Source organism: Mustela nigripes, chromosome 5 (assembly GCF_022355385.1).
Source record: "Mustela nigripes isolate SB6536 chromosome 5, MUSNIG.SB6536, whole genome shotgun sequence".
Taxonomy (NCBI): Eukaryota; Metazoa; Chordata; class Mammalia; order Carnivora; family Mustelidae; genus Mustela; species Mustela nigripes.
This window is the reverse complement of record NC_081561.1, coordinates 125,391,750-125,411,034: the sequence shown is the minus strand read 5'-3', so window position 1 is coordinate 125,411,034 and position 19,285 is coordinate 125,391,750. Positions and strand designations below refer to the sequence as shown.

At 46.6% G+C, this 19,285-nt stretch overlaps 1 protein-coding gene across 3 annotated transcripts in view; it reads right to left on the bottom strand.

The window, feature by feature from the left end:
• Positions 1-6,296: 6,296 nt before the first annotated feature.
• The window catches only part of MTRES1 (mitochondrial transcription rescue factor 1), a 14,445-nt gene continuing 1,456 nt past the window's right edge, over positions 6,297-19,285 (bottom strand). The window contains exons 2-5 of one of the 3 annotated variants that reach the window (XM_059399264.1): positions 19,066-19,234; positions 12,603-13,081; positions 10,647-10,719; positions 6,297-6,576 (exon numbers count right to left, since the gene is read on the bottom strand). In XM_059399264.1, coding sequence (XP_059255247.1) covers positions 6,397-6,576; positions 10,647-10,719; positions 12,603-13,081; positions 19,066-19,101 — 768 coding nt within the window. In that variant the 5' untranslated portion in view covers positions 19,102-19,234 and the 3' untranslated portion in view covers positions 6,297-6,396. The remainder of the gene's footprint in view (positions 6,577-10,646; positions 10,720-12,602; positions 13,082-19,065; positions 19,235-19,285) is intronic. The other 2 variants (XM_059399267.1, XM_059399266.1) reach the window with 2 other exon arrangements.

Genomic DNA, 19,285 nt, shown 5'->3' with positions numbered 1-19,285 from the left:
GATCTCCGATGTGGGCGTCCTGGTTTCAGATCAGTATGAGATCACCGGTGACTGTGGAGAGCCCTGTTCTGGGACCAGTGAGCACACCCGGGACGAGTCTGAGAGGAACTGCCAGGGATCGGATTCCCTTGGGGCAGACCTGAGATGTTCCCGTGAGAGTGGCGGTGGGCTTGTCCTCAGGAGAAGGGGCAGGAGGGACGCAGCAGAGGCCAGGCAAGGCCAGGAGCTAGGGTGTGGGTCTCCACTGCTGTCCAGCTTCACCCCCATTCTGGAAAGCCCTAGAACTATGGATTGTTTGGCTGAATTAGTCCCAGGTGAGGCAGAGGGGCTTGTTGGTCCTTGTTAGAGGTCTTCCCCAGGTTGGAAAAGGGCAGCTCTCCTGGCAAAAGGGCCAAGGGCTGAGCTCCAGAAGAGCTGCTGCAAGCAGGAGCGGTTAGTGGGTCCTCTGCAGTGAGAACCACCAGAGGGCATGTTAAACCGACCAGTGGGCCCTATCCCCAGAGTAGGCTTCAGTGGGTCTGGATGGGGCCTAGGAATTTGCATCCCTGCCAAGTTTCCAGGTGATGCTGGCCCTGCTGGTCCACGGCCACACTCTTGAGGGTCCCTGCACTTCACAAGGTAGGCTGTGCATGTCACAGAAAACCGACGGCTTAGCCCTTTTCCAATTATGATAACTAGATCTCAGGTGAAATAAATGGTTTCCCATTGTGTTCAAATAAAACTGTTTCTTAACTAGCAATAAATGAAATCTTAGCTTTTCAGGTCAGCAGGAAGACACAGGTTTATAAATGCTTACGCAGCATGGCCTAGGAGCACTGGCCAAACGTGGCTTTTGCCAGAGCCTAGTTTTACAGGGGGAGGCCTGTTCATTGATTTTAAGGAGTAAGAATTCATTTGTTCTTCTAAAGGGAGTTTGTGTTCCGGATAGTGAACTGTGTCCTTGACAGAGGTGGAGAACACGTCATGCCACAGCTCATCCTTCCAGAAGCTCCTACAGTGTGGCAGCTGGGTCCTTAAATTACAGGGAGTTCACGTTTTTGTAAGCGCTCCCTTTCTCTGAGCCCACTAATGGCTTAGGGACTTGACATAAGTTATTTCATTTAATCCTCACAGGAACCCTGTTTCTATCCCCCATTTTACAGATGAAGCTGCTTCTAGGGGTTGAGTAACTAGGTCGAGGTCAGACAGCTGGCCCAGCCAGGTGCTGCTAATGATGACTGGCTTGCCTCCGAAGTCCGTGCTCGAGATTTCGGTGCCACGCCTGGCATGGCTGCGTGCAGTAAACTTCTCCGTCTTTCTGCCTAAGGGGCTCCTGCTGTTTAACTTGGGGTTGTTCTGACTGTCCAGGAGCTGCCTGAGTGTTTGACTTGAGAAAGCTTTCAGTGCAGAGAGCAGAACGAGAAATAGAGTAAGAATCATCTCGTCCTCTAAAGGAAGTGCGTTCATTCTGCAAAAATATTTAAGATTTTTATTTATTTGAAAGCAAGAACAAGCAGAGGGGAGTGACAGAATGAGAGGGAGAAGCCAGCTTCCCGCCAAGCAGGGAACCCGCCATGGGGCTCGATTCCAGCACCCCAAAATCATGACCCGAGTCAAAGGCAGGCACTTAACCCATTGAGCCACCCAGGAGCCCTGCAAAAGTATTTGTAATGCCAGCTATCTCCTGGGCACTCTTCCATGACTCTAACAAGTCTTCAACTCATTAATTGGTAGTTAGGAGGCCTTGGAGAGAAGGGTCTGGTGGTAAACACCACCAAACCTAACCTCTCTTGCCTGAAACCGAATTCCAAGCTGCACGTGGGTAATAAGCGGACTGCGAAGTTGGGCTCCTCCGCTCAGTGCCGACAGCTGAGGCCACAGCCGATGGAGGAGGGTTGGGCTCCGGCCTGAGGCAGCCGCAGGCCCACAGCTTCCCGACTCTCCTGCTTCTCCCAGACTGGAAACGCTCCTGCTAAGAGGCTGTGAATGCCAGCTGCAGAGCTCCATAGCCTTGGTCTTCCCAGTGTTCGGTTCCTGTTACTTCTGACACAGGTATTAAACCTAAGTCTCCTCCTCGGTGTGGATGCGGGGAAGCGTCAGCTCAGGCACAGCGTGGGCATGGGGGGGCCTGTGCCTCGGCCGATGCAAGACCCCTGGCGACGGGTGCCTTCTGGTCAGGTTGTTGCTGGTTGTGTTGCTTCAAAGGAGAGTTGGCTGCTGTCATTTTAGCCTCACCTTTTGCGTCTCTGCATCAGAATCAAGAGGTAAGGGCTCTCCTTTACATCGGAAAGAAAAATCTATGCATTGCAAGGGGGCAGGAAGTATCTAATAGGAAGCCTTCTGAGTGGGGCTCTGGAAATCATTATTATAGTCCAGAACTCTAAACAGAAATGGCCCATTTTAGACACTTGCTGTTCTACCCTGACTGCAGTTTTGGGGGCTTCACTTATCTGCCTTGGGGAAGGTCTCATCATCTTTAAGAACTCTGTCCCAGGGGCGCTTGGGTGGGTCAGTGGGTTGGGCCTCTGCCTCTGGCTCCCGTCTTGATCTCAAGGTCCTGGGATCAGGCCCCAGATTGGGCTGTCTGCTTGGCGGGGAGCCTCCTTCCCCCTCTCTCTCCCTGCCTCTCTGCCTACTTGTGAACTCTCTGTCAAATAAAGATAAAATCTCTAAAAAAGAAGAAAAAAAAGAAAGAAAGAAAGAAAAGAATTCTGTCCCAGGAGGGGCTCCTGGGTGGTACAGTCAGTTAAGCATTCGACTCTTTGATTTTTTGGCTCAGGTCATGATCTCAGGGTGGGGAGATCGAGCCCCACACTAGGCTCCTTGCTGGGTGTGGAGTCTGCTTGAGGGTCTTTCTCTCCTCTTCTCCCTCTGCCCACCAGCTCCCTACCCCCACACTCTCTCCGAAAAAATAAAGTCCCAAGATAGAAGGCCCACTGGGTACAGATGTCATCTCTACGGAAGAATCAAGAAGGGCATCCTGCGTGATCCATGTCCTCGAGGACATTTGCATGTCCTTGCAAATTCCTACTTTCACTGGCCTGCTTCTGATACGCCTGCTTAACCAAAAACGAACAGAAAACCCCATAACCCAACGTGCAGGTCTTTGAGAGGATCGGGAAAGCGGCAGTCTCGGAAAGCTGCCTCCAACCTCAGGGCCTTCAGAGAAATTCCAGGGGGCGGATTATGGAGTAGCAGCTACCAACAGTAGAAGGACAGCAGGTTGTGGGGGCCCTTCCTGTGGAGGAAAAGAATTTACTGAAGAACGCGTGGTAAAAGCAACCGCATCTCTTTACACCTAGACTAGCCAAGGGGAGCAAGCCGGCTGGGGCTGGGGCTGGATGAGGCTCCGCCCACAGTGCTAGGCACTTCCAGTGGGAAACTTCCGGTGTGTATCCGCAGTCCCACCCAGTGATGTGCTGGTAGATGTTTAAGAAATGACTCTCCAAGGGAAAAATAAGTACTGGTTTTTGATGATTGCGATTTCCAAGGTGAAAATACTACCACAGGTGACTCCAAGCTTCCTATGTGACCTGCTGAAAGCAGTTTGGGAGATGCCCTCTTTCCGCTCTCAAGTCCACTCCACGGAGTTTCTGCTGTCCTACACTACTCCCCGGCGATTGTCAGTAAGCTCATTGATAATCTGACGGCACCTTTCTGTAAGCCAAATGTGCGTGACCGAGATGCGGCAGAACTTGAGCCGAGTGTCACTTTCCTGGCCGGATACAGGCGGCACCTTTAGAAGGTTCACGGAACGTCAACACCAGCACCCCAACCGCAATCTTTCTTTTCAGCTTCTTAGAAAATGCTACTTCTGTGTCCATCTCCACAGTCATCACTAACCAAAAAACCTGGGACTTAAGAAATATCCCCCAAAGGTCTACTTTTCTCTACAAAATGTTAAAAAGATGAAGAAATGATAGCCTAGCCATCTATATAATTTCCCAGGGAAGACAACAGATGCTATTTGGCAGAGAAATGCTATTAGCGTCGTATTTCCTAGAGGGCAGCGACTTCTTTGAAAGAATTAGCCATCATTACTGATAAACGGGCTAGATCAGCCTCTACCGAAGTAGTCATAACAAAAAAAACAAAACTTGCCGTCCCATTAGAGCAGGGTGTCTCAACCTCATCTCTACTCATTTGGGGTCCAGTAACTTTATTGTGGGGTGTCCTGTCACTGCAGGACATGTAGAGGCATCACTGGTCCCTATCTACTCGATGTCCCTAATCCCCCCCGCCCCCACAGGCTGTGACACCCGAGAGGTCTCTAGACATTGACCAACGTGAAATCACTCCTGGCTGAGAACCACTGCACTAGAAACATATACATCTTAAATCTTTTCCAATTTTAATTTTCACAGAGGTGGCGTTGCAACTGTCATTTGGGTCAAGTAATGGGTGAGTTTCCAGAGTTCTGTGAATCCTTACGGACTGCTTTTGTTTCTATTTCATAACCGTGTTCCAAGTCCCTCGCACTGCAGACAACTCTGAGAGCTCAGTTGTTGCCACGGGCCTTCGCCAAACCAACATTCTCCATGAGATATTTTTTAGTTTTATTTTTTAAAACAGAGAGGTCTGGCGTGTGGCCCCGAACGCTGCAAACAGCTAGGTGAGGTCCTAATTACCAAAAGCTTCAAAAAGCCTTTCAAGTGGCTTTTCCTGCTTCCTAGCTAGCAATAGCACCTCTTACCTCATACAACACATTTTGATTTTCTCCTTCCTTTGAACACATGAAAACGTGTACATGACTATTAGTACCCCGGTCCCCATTTGACCAATGAGGAAGCTGAAGCCCAGAGACGGAGGTCAAACTGTAACCAAGGTAACCCGACTTACTAATGACAAGACTGAGCCTAAAAACCAGGACCCCTGACACATCCCTCGATCATGCTGTCACTCACAAGACTTCTTAGTCTTTCTACAACTTTCTAAAGAGAAGTCAAGAGGAGAGTGGGAAGGAGGAGGAGAGAGAGGGAGAGCGAGACAGGGACGGAGGAAGAGGAAATGAGAAAAAGTAAAGACATTAGTCTCCTAAATTATAATTCAGAACTAAGTCCTGTTAAAATTAAAGTTTTTACTGGTAACTCAGTAAAGCCCAATTAACAAGTGGTAAAACGGAAACATTCCCTCTGTTGCTTTGCACATTATGTTGTCTTTCTTCCTGAGAGCTTACTTAAGTTTTCAAATAAAGATCAATTTTTTGGAGTCTTCTGAAATTCAGGGTGTTAAGGCCTCCACACTCATGGGCCCAGACATCCCCCTGCTTTGGGCCACAGAAGTTTCCCTTCATTGTCAGTTAACCTGAATTCTCAAGAATTCCTAGAGGGCAATAAAAGGACCCAGGCACAGCCAGTCTTTTTTCCATGACACCATCTAATGGGTCTCTACTTGAGTGGACTCTTCAAGTGCTAGGAAACTGTTCCTGGGAGTCTACAAACCAATTTATTTCTGCAGATGTCCTTTTCTTAGATGACGTGTATTATGTGTGTGTCCCTTCTAATACTATTATTTTTTTAGGCTTTCTTCTTTTTACAGCACTTTCTTGAGAATTAGAATAATTGGTCTCTCTTTGTTCTCTTCGTTGATAATATCTGTGTTTCCCTTAAAACCTACTACTAAAATCTACTTTCTCCCGAAAATTAAACTCTCAGCTTATTACCCTAAGCTGGGACACGAGTCATCCTATTTTTTTCTGTAAAAGGTCAGATAGTAAATATTTTAGGCTTTGTGGGCTACCTAAGGCCTCGGTTCATATATTCCTTCCTTCTTTTAACAATGTTTTAAAAATGTAAAAACCATTCTTGAATGCCATAAAAAAGGCCTCTTGGGGCCCCCTCCCCTAAACGATTACTGTTCAATGGGCCCTAACTAGCCCATTTGCAGTGAGCTGGGACAACTTCACGTATCTGTCCTTCTGAAGACAAACTGAAGGGAACGAAAGCTCACAAATTGGTGATTCAGAAGGGCTGGTGGAGAAAGGGGTCTCACAAAGGATATGAAGGGTGACCCTGACTTCAACTGGTTTTGCCATTAAGAAGTCTGAACCCAGGGAAGCTGGTCGGCAGGGACAAAACGGAAACGGAGGCACAAACGACAAGGCCAGTTATTTGACTTGATTCCCGACGTGGTCGCTGTGCGGAACAGCAGGCTTGGCACTAAAACTCTCTCTGGGGTTAGTTCACTCAGGACACATCTCATTCATGCTCATGAGGCCAAAGCAAGCACCAATCAAGCTCTGGAGAGGATTCCAGGCCACGGGCAGCGTCTCCAAGCTATGGATCCCCATGTCCATAAAAGAGCTCCGCAGATTCCACTAAAGGTGAGGTGACTTTATTTGAATAAAAATGTCCTCTTTTGAAGCTGGCCCTTCCCTCCATCACTAGAAAGCAGTTTTATTAATATAAACCAATCCATTTATTTAGACATACTCTTTTTAGGCAACTTTAACTTTTTCCACCGGCGTAACACCACTCTGTACTTTTCACTTTCTGTTTTCTCGTCCAACACTTTTTTCAGGAGAACCCTCATTACTGTCTCTGTTTCTGCTTCTTTATCCTCTCCAATCAGAAGATCCAATGTATCTCCCACTTTCACCTGAAAATGGAAAGAAAACTCAGCCTTCATTGCATTTTGGGAAACGCAGGCTAATGCAAATGTCTTTTTTTTTTTTTTTAAAGTTTATTTTTTTAGTCATCTTTATACCCAACGTGGGGCTTGAACTCTCAGCCCTGAAATCAAGAGCTGCATGTTCCACTGACTGAGCCAACCAGGTGCCCCGCATATGTCCTTGCTTTGAGTTTTTATCCAGGAACCATCATTACCCAGAGGACCATGTGAGAAAGGTTAGTGATTCTGCTGAAACCGTCCCTTATCAATGGTGCCTCCAGATGAAAGGGCCTCGCTCAGAGGATGCCTCCGACACTCGTGCCCAACGCCATCTGTGTCCTTCCATCAGACCTAGACAGCTGCCTGCTCACAGCAGCTCAGGTGTGGTGTGGCCGGCCCACTCACTCCCCTCTACTGGATGACTGAAGGCAACACACGGAGGGATTTGTTTTGGTAACGGTGACAAGAGGCAAAGAAAGTGGGGCACAATCAGAGAGAGCACGAGCATAGTAATTATTGCCAGCGCTGAGAAAGTAATTTCCAGTGTAACTTTTCATTGATTTCGACCCAGATGAGCTATGTAACTGTGGATGGGGCAGTCTGTTGAAAATTAGCCGCTATGGAAGAACATTCAGCTGTATCTCTTAGAAAAATGGGGAACTTCTTCTCTAGCACTGAGTAGCCCCGGTGATGCCACATCATCAAGAAGACAGGACTCAGTTCACAAAGACAGAAGGATCAATCTGGACGCTGACTCAATGGGTTCAAAGGGCTAACGTCAAACCCGTTCTTGTCCAGGTGGGACCCTTAGGCTGATTAGTCCCGGTCATGTCCCAGGGCAGTCACAGCAGTGTTGCCAGGGACAGCCCATGGTGGGCACCTGGTCCTGGCAGGTCAGGATTTCAGGATCTGCCCACTGACTCGGGAAGGAGCTAAACGGACCCAGGTGTCATATGCTCTTTCCGCTAGGACACAAGCCAGGACTGACTGGGGCCACCTCAGACCACTCACCACTGCTTCCCAGGAGGTGGGCAGCAACCCCATGTTTGGGCCATGGACTCGAAGTGGGCATACGTGGCCATTTAAGAGTCTACTGGAGGGTTTCTGTTTAAGAAATATGGTGCCACTTTTACCTTATTTTCTGATTAATGTTCTCTGAGGCAGTCCTAAATTCATGCTGTCAAAAACATCTGCACCTTACCTGGGCAAACTCCTATTTGTTCTCCCACCCACTCAAGGGCCCAGTATTCAGTCCACAACGTGGGAATGCACACCTCTGCCACCATGCCACACTCGTCAGCCTAGAGCAGTTACATGCGAAACTCACGTAGCAGCTGGTTATAAACCATTAACCTTTTCCCCTCTGGGCTGAGAAGCAAAATGGCTCAAACCGCAAGGAAGCATGGAGGCTGCTTCTGCCCTGGGTCTGAAGGATGGGCTGACCCAGGCATCATCTAGACGGTCTGTCCTCCTACAGTTCTCATGAGTTCAATTAAAAAAAAAAAAAAAAAAAAAAAAGACCATTTGCCCCAACTGTGCGGACATTTAAAATCAATGTCCAGGACACCTGGGTGGCTCAGTCGGTTAAGCGTCTGCCTTTGGCTCAGGTATGATCTTGGAGTCCCAGGATGGAATCCCACATCAGGCTCCCTCCTCGGCGGGGAGTCTGCTTCTCCCTCTGCCCCTCACCCCATTTGTGTTCTCTTTCTCTCACACTCTAAAATCGTAAAATCTTAAAAAAAAAAAAAAATCAATGTCCAGAAATACAAGGTTTGAAAGAAGCATTTCAAATGCTTTTACATTTTTCAGCATGGCTTTATTAAAATGCACTTTTTAGTAAGTAACACCCGCATGTGATAACGAAGATACACAGAACCAACCCTCCTTCGTGTCCCTTCTCAAGCTGCTGGGTGTCCTGCGTGCGGCTGAGCCGCAGAGGCCTCTGGGAGCTTAGCAGTGAGCAGGGAAGGAAGGCTTTTAGCCAGTCAATCCCGGGGAGTGGGGAGTTGAGGAAGCTTCAGTCCTTTTGTGTAAGTCAGCAGGCCCCGGCTCGCCACGGCACAGACAGGCGGCCTGCTCGGAGCTGCAGCACCACAAACCCGCCTGACCCTTGAGGACCGGTGGCCAGGCACAGCCCCGTGCGGCCGGCCTCGGAAGGGGAGGTGTCCTTTATTCCCTGCAAGGGCCTGTCCTCCTTCATGCGGGAGACAGCACAGCAGACACAAAGCAACACTGGTTGGGATTAAGGGCTGTTCCAAATATCTACATTTCAAATCTCCCCTTAGCTGCAGTTACTATGGCTACAGGCCTCCTAGTAACAAGGCAGTCGAGTGTTAACACTGGCCCCTTCCTCTGCTGACCCTCAGGAGAAATCTGGAAGGCAGCCGAGACAAGAGAACACCCAAGGCAGAATGCAGCAGCAGCAATTAGACTGTAGTTAACAATGTCTCAAAGCAGAGGGGGGGAAGATGGACTTGTGGTGTTTGTAAATGAGGCCCTGGCACAGAGGTGTGGTGCTCGCAGAGCAGGTCCTGTCTTAGAACACTGCAGCTGAGGAGAGGGGGCAGGGCTACAAGCAGGCAAAAGCAATTATGGGAGAAGAGGAGCCTGATCTCCAGAGGCACGTCTGTAGCGCCTGATTTCCCGCAGCTCACAGAGCCATGACTGACGTGCTGAACCTGCCGGGTCGGGTGCCATCACAGATCATGGACCGTGGGACTGGGCAGCCGAGATGAGCACTGGGGAGTGCCCCCTCCTCCTGTCTGTTTAGCCATGAGAGCCTGTAGGATCCCAGAGAGCAAGGTCTCTGAAGAAAGCCTCAGTGCTGATCCGGATCCATGGCCAACAGCTCACACCCTCCCATGCCCCACAGCAAAAGGATGTAGTTCAAGCCCTCCATCCCCAGGGGAGTTGTGAAACATGAAACAAGCTTCGAAGCCACCTACAAAAGTGTGTCTGACTTCCCGGGAACATTTGTTCTCTAGACACTAAGAGTGAGGTTATGTCTGCTGATGCCTCGTATGTCTTTGTCTCCCAAGCTTTTTTTTTTAAAGATTATTATTTACTCATTGAGATGGAGAGACACAAAGAGAGAGTGTGTGCATGAGCAAGCAGGAGTAGAGGAGGGAGAGGGAGAAGCTGGCTCCCTGCTGATCCTGCAGCCCCTGATCCCAGGACGCTGGGATCATGACCTAAGCCAAAGGCAGATGCTTAACCACCTGAGCCACCGGGCATTCCCCTTCCAAACTTTTTTTAAACAGTCTCTGTCATACACCTTTTTATTGTGCTTCGTTAACTTTTACCATCATTACTATTTTTCCAATTATGAAAGTGATCTATACTTAAAAAAATTAAGAAAATAGAAAGAAGAAAATATAACCCATAATGGCCCAAAGATAAATACTAGTATTACTAATTCCAGATGTAGGTACACATGCAACTTATTTCTACAATACACAATTTATACACACACACACACACACGGGTGTGTGTGTGTGTATGTGTGTATGATTTATAACAACACTGGATGCCGGAAATACATTTTCTTATACCTGATTTCTTTCACTTAACGACAGTACTGCTATGGACCTGTTAGAAAACAGGAAGTGTCTTTTCTAATGGCTGCTCTGCGCACAGAGCAGGGCATGTGGCAAGTGTCGCGGGTACGGATGAACTGACCAGAATCACACACCCACTCAGCTCACAGCCGTCCACCGGGATCGCTACACAATCAACTCTTCTTAGTCTCATTATTAGCTCTTCATGGGACTAATGAGTCAGTTAACAGATTTTTGCCAATTGTGATAGTGGTCCGTCTTCAAATTTTAAGGAAAAAAGGAAAATTTTCTCTTAAGGACATCAAGGCTGCAGAAGAGCAAGTGGTCTGTGTCACCAAGTTGGCTGGTGATTCTCACTAGCTTGACCAGGCCTCTGGGGAGTCACAGAGCGTGCAACACAGACAGACACAAAGGGTCACTGATGCCCCTGAGGGGAAGTCGGGGTGGCACTGAGTACTGGCAGAGAAAGAGACAAAAATATCTGCTGTTGGAATAGCTCACCGTTCTGCTTTTCTTCCACAATTTCTCCCCATTCAGCCTGAGCTCACCTTTGTAGAATGCATCTTCCACTTTGCTAAAAAAAAAGAAAGAAAAAAAAAAGTCAAATGCTTTGAAACAGAAATACATTCAAAACAATTACACCAGTCTGAAAAAAAATAAAGAAACAGCTGCCGTTAAGGCTCATTCTGACAGTGACCAGCCTCTCCAGAAAGCCTCTATTCTGACTGCTGGGAAAGGGGGAGTCAGCTGCCCCCGTGTTTATCTCAAACAGCGAGACCCAGGGGCCCTTCTGAACGGACGCCAAACTGCGGCAGAGACGCGCAATCACTGGGCAGGTAAGCTCTGGAAGAGCTCGGGGCACCCCCCGCCCCGACTCCTGTAGCAGCTGTCTGCAAAGTGGGAGCTCCCAGGGTTCATGACCACCAAAGGGCTCCAGGCTCTGAGGAAAAGAACAGGCACTACACGTATGGTGAGGCCATTGACAAACCCTCTGAGTCTGCACTGCGGTGGGGAAACTGCAATCCAGCAGCCGCCGATCTCTCCATTCAGTCCCTAAGGCAACCAGAGCAGGAGAGAGTGCGGAGAGAAATCCGTGAGCTCTTCTCTTGCCGCTCGGACTCCAGGTGGTTAACATCTGGGGTTCTGCTTGTAACAGCAGCAGCTACTTCTCTGGGGGAGAGAGAACCCCCCTACAAGCTGGCCAGATTTGAGAGCATATTCAGTAAATCCCCACGAGGAGGCCTATGGGCTCAGTTATCTTTACGAGTCCTTAAGTGTCATGGATTAAAAAATTAGACTACGCCATGAAATTAAGCCATAAAGGTATAAATTGCACATGGAAATCTGAACATCTTATCCATACCATGATTCTTATCTTGCACGCAGTATGCACACAATTGTTAAACGAATGAACAAACAATGGAGGTCACTATTCTTATGTAATTACTCTAGCAGAGAACAAGACTAAAGAAATCCTGAAAGTTCCACTTACCATCTCTGTGCACTACATATTGAACACACAGAATTTTCTTCGTAACAGCTAACATACAGTGAGTACCTACTATGTGTCAGGCACTGCTCTGTTATTTTTTTAAATTTAAATTCAATTTAATTAACATACAGCACATTCTTTCAGAGTAGAGTTCAGGGGTTCGTCAGTTGCATTAACACCCAGTGTTCATCCCATCACGTGCCTCCTTAATGCCCATCACCCAGTTACCCCCCTCCCCACCGCAGCACCCCTCAGTTTGTTTCCTAGAGTTAAGAGTCTCTCATGGTTCGTCTCCCTGTTTTTGTCTTATCTTTCCTTCCCTTCCCCTACGTTCATCTGTTCTGTTTCTTAAATTCCACCTACAAGGGAAATCATATGGCATTTGTCTTTCTCTTATTTCACTTAGCATAAGACCCTCTAGTTCCATCCATTAAGATGCTTTAGGCAGAGAAGCACCAACTTCTAAAGTAGGCGCTACTTTACATTCTACAGATGAGAAAACCGAAGCTTAGGGAATTTGAGGAACTCGCCCAGGCTCACACAGAGCACGAAGGGTCTAGTTACACAGCCTGCGTTCTTGACCGCATGGCACAGCTTCTGTTGTTTCTAAAGCATACCTTCTTACCCTGTGGCATTTGTGAAACCCAGGCGTGGTTTCCTCTTGCTATATACTCTAACGTGGTCATGACTTTCCTCAAGACGCTGGTATTAAATCGACAGCTCATCTTAAGAGTCGACTGTGTCTTAGAATCAGGGAAATATGGCACGGGGGATGTGTGGCAGTGCCCTGCCTTGCTGCTGGAGTCAGGGTTCTCGTCTGTAGCAGGAAACAACTGCAACAAGTGACCGAAGGTCCTCCTGTATCTGTGGCTCCCCTCACCACAGACGGGCTGAGTGATGGAAACTCCTGCATTAAAATGACAAGATGACAAAGCATTTTGTAATAAAATGCACGTCAGACTTACTTTCTCCCGACATCTAGGCCTGTCTTGAGGATGACATCGTACCGAAAAGACTGCACCACTTTCTCCAGGTCTTTGTAGTCTTTGACCACACTGGGGTCTTCCTCGAGCCCCTCTTCTTGCTCACTCATCTCATGGTCACTCTCTTCCTCAGAGTCCTCGTCATCCTCGGCTTTCTGCAGAGTCTTCTTGGTGGACTTCTTAGAGCTTACATTACTCTTAAGTCTTATGGAAAGGGGGAAAATATATTCTGGAGATACTACAAGGCCTGGGAGTCTCAGCGAGAAAATGTTACGGAGGAACATTTTACAATTTGATGTGTTTAACTGGGTACTAGAAAAATAGAAGTATCGATTCCAGGAAGCACAGAGTTTCGATGAAGGTGTCCCCTGCAGCGCACCCCAAAGTCCAATCCAGGCGTCTGGCTTTCTGAGAACGCTGGCAGGGAATCTGACACCCGTCATAGCCATGGCGCGTATAACCTGCAACAGACAATAATTTAGTTGTATGTCACAAGTGCAGTGTCCTGGCATTCTTACAACATAAACCATGCACACCACAAACACTCCGTATGAGTACTGTACTTATTCTCTCCTACAAAAGACCACATTGGTCTGCATGTAGCCAGGGCCACGCGCTTTTCCGTGGTGAGTCGTCTAGCTGTGCTTTCCTCAGGAGGGTGGAACTAGATATACTAAGATGTGCGAACACACCGGTTCTCCTCTTCTCCATCGGCCAAATTGGCTTGGATACTGATTACTACTGAAAAATATTAACACTTCTTCTCAAGGGTTTTGAGAAAATGATCTTAGGCACTTGGGTGGCTCAGTTGGGTAAGGGACTGCCTTCAGCTCAGGTCATGATGGGAGTAGGGGGGCGGTCCCTACTCAGCAGGGTGTCTGCTTCTCCCTCTGACCCTCCCCGCCTCATTCTCGCTCTCTCTCTTTCTCTCTCAAATAAATAAAACCTTAAAATAAAAAAAATCTCATGGAGAGAAAGACTATTTGCTGACATATGTCACATCCTTACAATACTGACTTTGTCAAGGAAGGACACCAAGTCATGACTTTATGAAACCCAGAATGAATCTCTAGACTTTATTTCAACCCCCAACCCCAGCAAATCAGAGCTAGCAAGGTGCAGACTGGACAGTTACCTTTTACCTTCTTTTCCATCTTTCTCCTACTGTTTGAGGCATTGGCAAGTAGAGAAGGAAGGCGCCAGGAGACCCTAAGACACTAAGGTGCTGACATGCCAGAGAGCAGCCAATCCCTAAGTTACCTCAAAGAAACCATCTTATGATGGAAGCAACCTCTCCCAAGTACATCAAGATGGCTTTAGAGGCCATAATTTAGTAATATGAGAAGGGTAGCCATATGGTCCATATCCTCAAACCTTAAGTCTGTGAATGACTTTCCACGGTGCCAAGGCTATACCTTCAGACAGATTTCCTTGGTGATGGTTTCAAAGACTTCCTTCCTCCTTTCATCACAAAGTCTACAACAGCCAATTACCTATAAGCCCACTCAAAAGCACATAGCTACTTCCAAGTTATATATATATATATTTTTAAAGATTTTATTTATTTATTTGACACAGAGAGAGATCACAAGTAGGCAGAGAGGCAGGCAGAGAGGGAGGGGGAAGCAGGCTCCCCACTAAGCAGAGCGCCGGATGTGGGGCTCGATCGCAGGACTCTGAGATCATGACCTGAGCCGAAGGCAGAGGCTTAACCCACTGAGCCACCCAGGTGGCCCCCAAGTTGTATTTGTTAACATCTTGGCTCTTATTTTTATTGGCATGAACAATGAACTCAACTCTGTATCTCATTGCTGTTGGGACCCCAATCTGAGTCTTAACTGAGAAATAAAGCAGGCATAATTGAAGGGTTATTTTTCAACAGAACTAAATTTATTTATTTTTAGGATTTTATTTATTTATTTGACAGCGAGAGAGAGGGAGATCACAAGTAGGCAGGGAGGCAGGGGGGTGGTGGTGGAGTAGGCTCCCCACCAAGCAGAGAGCCTGATGCAGGGCTCGATCCCAGGACCCTGAGATCATGACCTGAGCAGGCCGAAGGCAGAGGCTTAACCCACTGAGCCACCCAGGCGCCACCAGAACTAGAATTTAAAATAATTTTTAAATGTTATAAAATGTACAAGTGCTCTAAAATACTGAGTGGAAACTATCGGAAGCACCCTTGAGAGAAATATTGAGACAAAAAATCTTTCTTATACATATTCTATCTAATTTAATAGAGTATGAATAATAACTATGCATAGGAAAAAACCCTTAAATTTTATAGAAAAAGGGATAAAGAAAGAAAATAGTGTATTTCAGTAGTTCCTAGACTTTGTATTTCATGGATCACTACAATCAAAAATTAAGGAGTTTCTGGCTGGCTCAGTTGGTAGAATATGTGACTCTTGACCTCTGGTAATGGGTTTGAGCCCCACACTGGGTGCAGACATTACTTAAAACCTTTAAAAACAAAAAAGAAAAAGAAAAAGAAAAAGTTACCTAATGGTGGACTTTTTGCCAAGTAAAGACTTTTTTTAAGTTGAAACTGCTACTCTTATTACCATAATTTAAGAGAAAGAAGATTTTAATGATTATTATGTGAAACATATTTTCAGGTAGATAATTTGAAAAGAGTAAAAGAAAACTCAAACCATCCATATTCACTCTATGACAACGGCTATTAAAATTTTAACATATATTCTTCACAGTGTAGTTTTAAGAAAAGTAATTTTATAAAATATTTTATTTATTTATTTGACAGAGAGAGATCACAAGTAGGCAGAGAGGCAGGCAGAGAGAGAGAGAGAGAGAGAGGGAGGGAGGGAAGCAGGCCCCCTGCTGAGCAGAGCCCGATGCAGGACTCGATCCCAGCACCCTGAGATCATGACCCGAGCCAAAGGCAGTGGCTCAACCCACTGAGCCACCCAGGCGCCCCAAGAAAAGTAATTCTCTCATGGGGAGAGCCTTTCATACCTTTCTGCCCATCCGAAACACACAAGAAGGTTAACCCTAAGTGGCCAGAGCTCTCTACTATCAACCTCAGAAATGACTGGTTAATAAGATGCTCTTATAATACAAAAGATAAAGATAGGCATTAATGATGATAATTTGCCTATCTTTTTCAAATTGTGGGTCATGAGCCATTATAAAATTTTTACTTTTCAAGAACCAAAACTGGGAATGCTGGGGGCTCAGTCAGTGAAGCATGTGCCTTCAGCTCAGGTCATGATCTTGGGGTCCTGGAATCGCTCCCTGAAACCTGGCGTCATGCTCCCTGCTCAGGGAGGAGCTTGCTTCTTCCTCTCCCTGTGCTTGTGCTCTCCCGTGCTTTCTCTCTTGCTCTCTGTCAAACAACTAAATTAAAAAAGAATCTTTTTTTAAAAGAATTAAAACTGAAATGTGTAGATTACAGTGTATCACATACGGTAAGAGTAAATACTGTCTTTTTTTTTGAAGATTTTATTTATTTATTTGACAGACAGAGATCAGAAGTAGGCAGAGAGGCAGGCGGGGGCAAAGCGGGGTGGAAGCAGGCTCCCCGATGAGCAGAGAGCCCCATGCGGGGCTTCGATCCTAGGACCCTGAGACCATGACCTGAGCTGAGGGCAGAGGCTTTAACCCACTGAGCTACTCATGTGCCCCAGAGTAAATACTACTTTATGAAACTTTCATTATAATACACATACACATATGTAAGTATACATACACATATACTGGGTCATAATGGAAAATATATTTAGTAAAAATAATATTAAAAAAAAAAAAGTTTGAAAACACTGGCCTAAGTGACTTCAGCGAAGCCTATTTTGCTATCAGGTGTGACGCCAAAGGCTGTATGCATGCCACGAGCTGAGAACCTGGCTGCACGTTCCCCACAATGAACAATACTCCCAGGGCTGCATGTGTGGGCAGAGATGAAAACGGCAGCCTCTCCGGGATCACTTTACACATGGCCTTCATTTTACAGATGAGCACAAATGAGACTTGGAGCAATTCAACAATCTGCTAGTTCATACAGCTAGTAACCCGTACAGCCAGGATTCCAAAGATAAGTCTTCTTAATGATCATTGTTTACTACGTGTCAGGCCCTGCTCTACCTATTATTTCATTTATTCCTTCCTAACAACCCATCTCAGTGACACATCACACAAATACTAAGTGGATTTGAGGCACCTGGATGGCTCAGTGGGTTAAGCTTCTGCCTTTGGCTCAGGTCATGATCCCAGGGTCCGTATCAGGCTCTCTTCTCAGTGGGGAACCTGCTCCCCACCCCCTACCCCGTCTCTCTCTGCCTGCCTCTCTGCCTACTTGTGATCTGTCAAATAAATAAAATATTAAAAAAAAAATACTAAGTGGATTCAAACCCAGGCTCCGTGGGTTAAGTCAAGGCTCTTTACCACCATGCTGAACTGTCAGTCAGTCTTCTGACTCCAAGCCCACTGTTCTTTCTGCTACTCCATGAAATAGATGTCTCACTTCTCTTTAACAAAAACCAACTTTCACCAAGTGCAACACCAGAGAGAATGGACAGTTTCAGGAGCAGAGGAGTGGGAAGAATTACCGCCCCAACTTAGAAGAAATCTAAGAGCAGACATCCTGGCGGAGGGAAGTCTTGTCTGTCAGGCTCTGGAATCGCACACTTCCCTCCCAAAGTTCTGCCATTACACCACACTGTCTTCTTCTATGAGGAATGCCTGGATATGATGCTGCTTTTTGAGATATACCACGAATACATTATATTTACCTACACTAGGAAACTTTTACCAGCACAAAGTGACTATTTAAAATCATACTCACATAGAAGAACAACATAACCAAAATGTCCAGCCAAGCATTACCTTTGTGCTGATTAGCTACTCCCTCTTTGTGATCTGCTTCACTCTGGCAAACACTGGCACATTAGGGACGTAAGACTGAGAAAACCCGCTAACCTAATTTTTGCCTGCATATGCCAGGTACCCACTAGACTAGGCCCACACATAAAGCATACAGTCCTTGTCCTCAAGGAACGGCTATTCAACTGGAATGTGGTCAAGTCAACTGGCGGTCAGAGAACCTGAGTGAAAACCCAGGTCCAAAGGAGGCTGGATCCTGCAGAGGCTAAAAAGCTCAGAGCGGAGATGCCAGAGAAGAGTTCTCATGGCAAAGGAAGCCTGAAACAGAACTTTGGGGAAACAGCAAGTTACAACTGCTTTATTTTTTACTTTCTAACGGACCACTCTCATTAGCATGCTGTTATTTCTCTCACTGAATAACCAACCAACTTTCTCTTAATCCTACTACCCCCCAGCTACAATTTTTTTAGTTCCTCTTTACAACAAAATTCCTCGGAAACAGTTGTCTTCACTCTTCTTAATCCCTCTCATTTTCTAAGCCCAAAAGGTCATGTTAGTCCTCATCTCCTTTGACTTGGCCGCAGCCATCTGAGACAACGGACCACTCCTCTCTTCTTCACTTGGCTTCCAGGACACCTTGCTTCTGGTTTTCCTCCCACTTTACCTGCTGTTTCTTCCCTTCTCCCAGGCATCTTAATGTTGGTGGGCCCCAGGGCTCAGTTTTTGGCCTGCTTCTCTTCTACATTCACGTTATCTAGCTCAGTTCTGTCAGCTTTGACAAATGCTTCTCAAGACACCAAACACTTCCATGGCTTTAAACGCTTCCTATATGCCAACTACTCCCCAGGCGTTTCTCCCAAGTTCCAGACATGTGTATCTGTGCGTAAGTGTTAATACAGCAGGCTCGAGTCTATCCTTAGAAAGGCCTGCTTGCAAGATGGGCCTCTAGAAACCTAGATTTCTGGATTCTCAGAACTGACAGGAGTCGCTCACTGGGTCTAAACTGTTTGTACAGTTTCTTATGCTGAGTACTTGCTTTCCTTCTGGGAGTCTTGAATTTTGGTACATGCCAGGGAGACAGTGCCCATGTGACTAAAGGCAATCAACACCTGGGCAGGGGCTTTAAAGAGCATCCCTGATAGACAAACTTCACACATGTTGTCACAATCTGTTGCTGGGGACTTAAGCATATCCTTTTTGATTCCACTGGGAGACAACTCTTGGAAGACCACCTGGTTTCCTGCACTCTTGGTCCTGAGTCTTCTACCTTTGCTGACTGTGCTTTGTATCTTTTTGCTGTGATAAATCAAAGCCACCAGCCACAGCCAAGTCCTGCTGAATCTTCCCAATCAGTGAACCTAGGGGCAGTCTTGGTGACCCCAGACACAATATCCAAATGCCTGACTTCTCCACTTGGGTGTGTAACAGGTACCTCAAGTTTTACTGGTCCAAAAACAAACTCCTGACATGTCCCCAACCCTAAATCTGTTCCACCTGTAGCCTTCCCCATCTCAGTGAATGATAACTCTACCCCTATAGGTGCTGAGAACAGACGTTTCCAGTCATTCCTGACCCTCCCTCACACCCATATCCAATGTCAGGAAGTTACGTTGGCTGTATCTTCAAAACATGTCCAGCATCCCATCACTTCTCACCACTTCCACAGATTAAACCATCATGGCAGATGATGACAGCAATACTATAAAGGCCATTTTCCACAGGGTCCATTTTCCACAGAGCTGTGATTCTTTCAAGAAGTAATTTATCCTGTATCACTCCTACGAAAGCAGTGATAAAAGGTTACAGGCTCTATGGGATCTGGTCCCCCC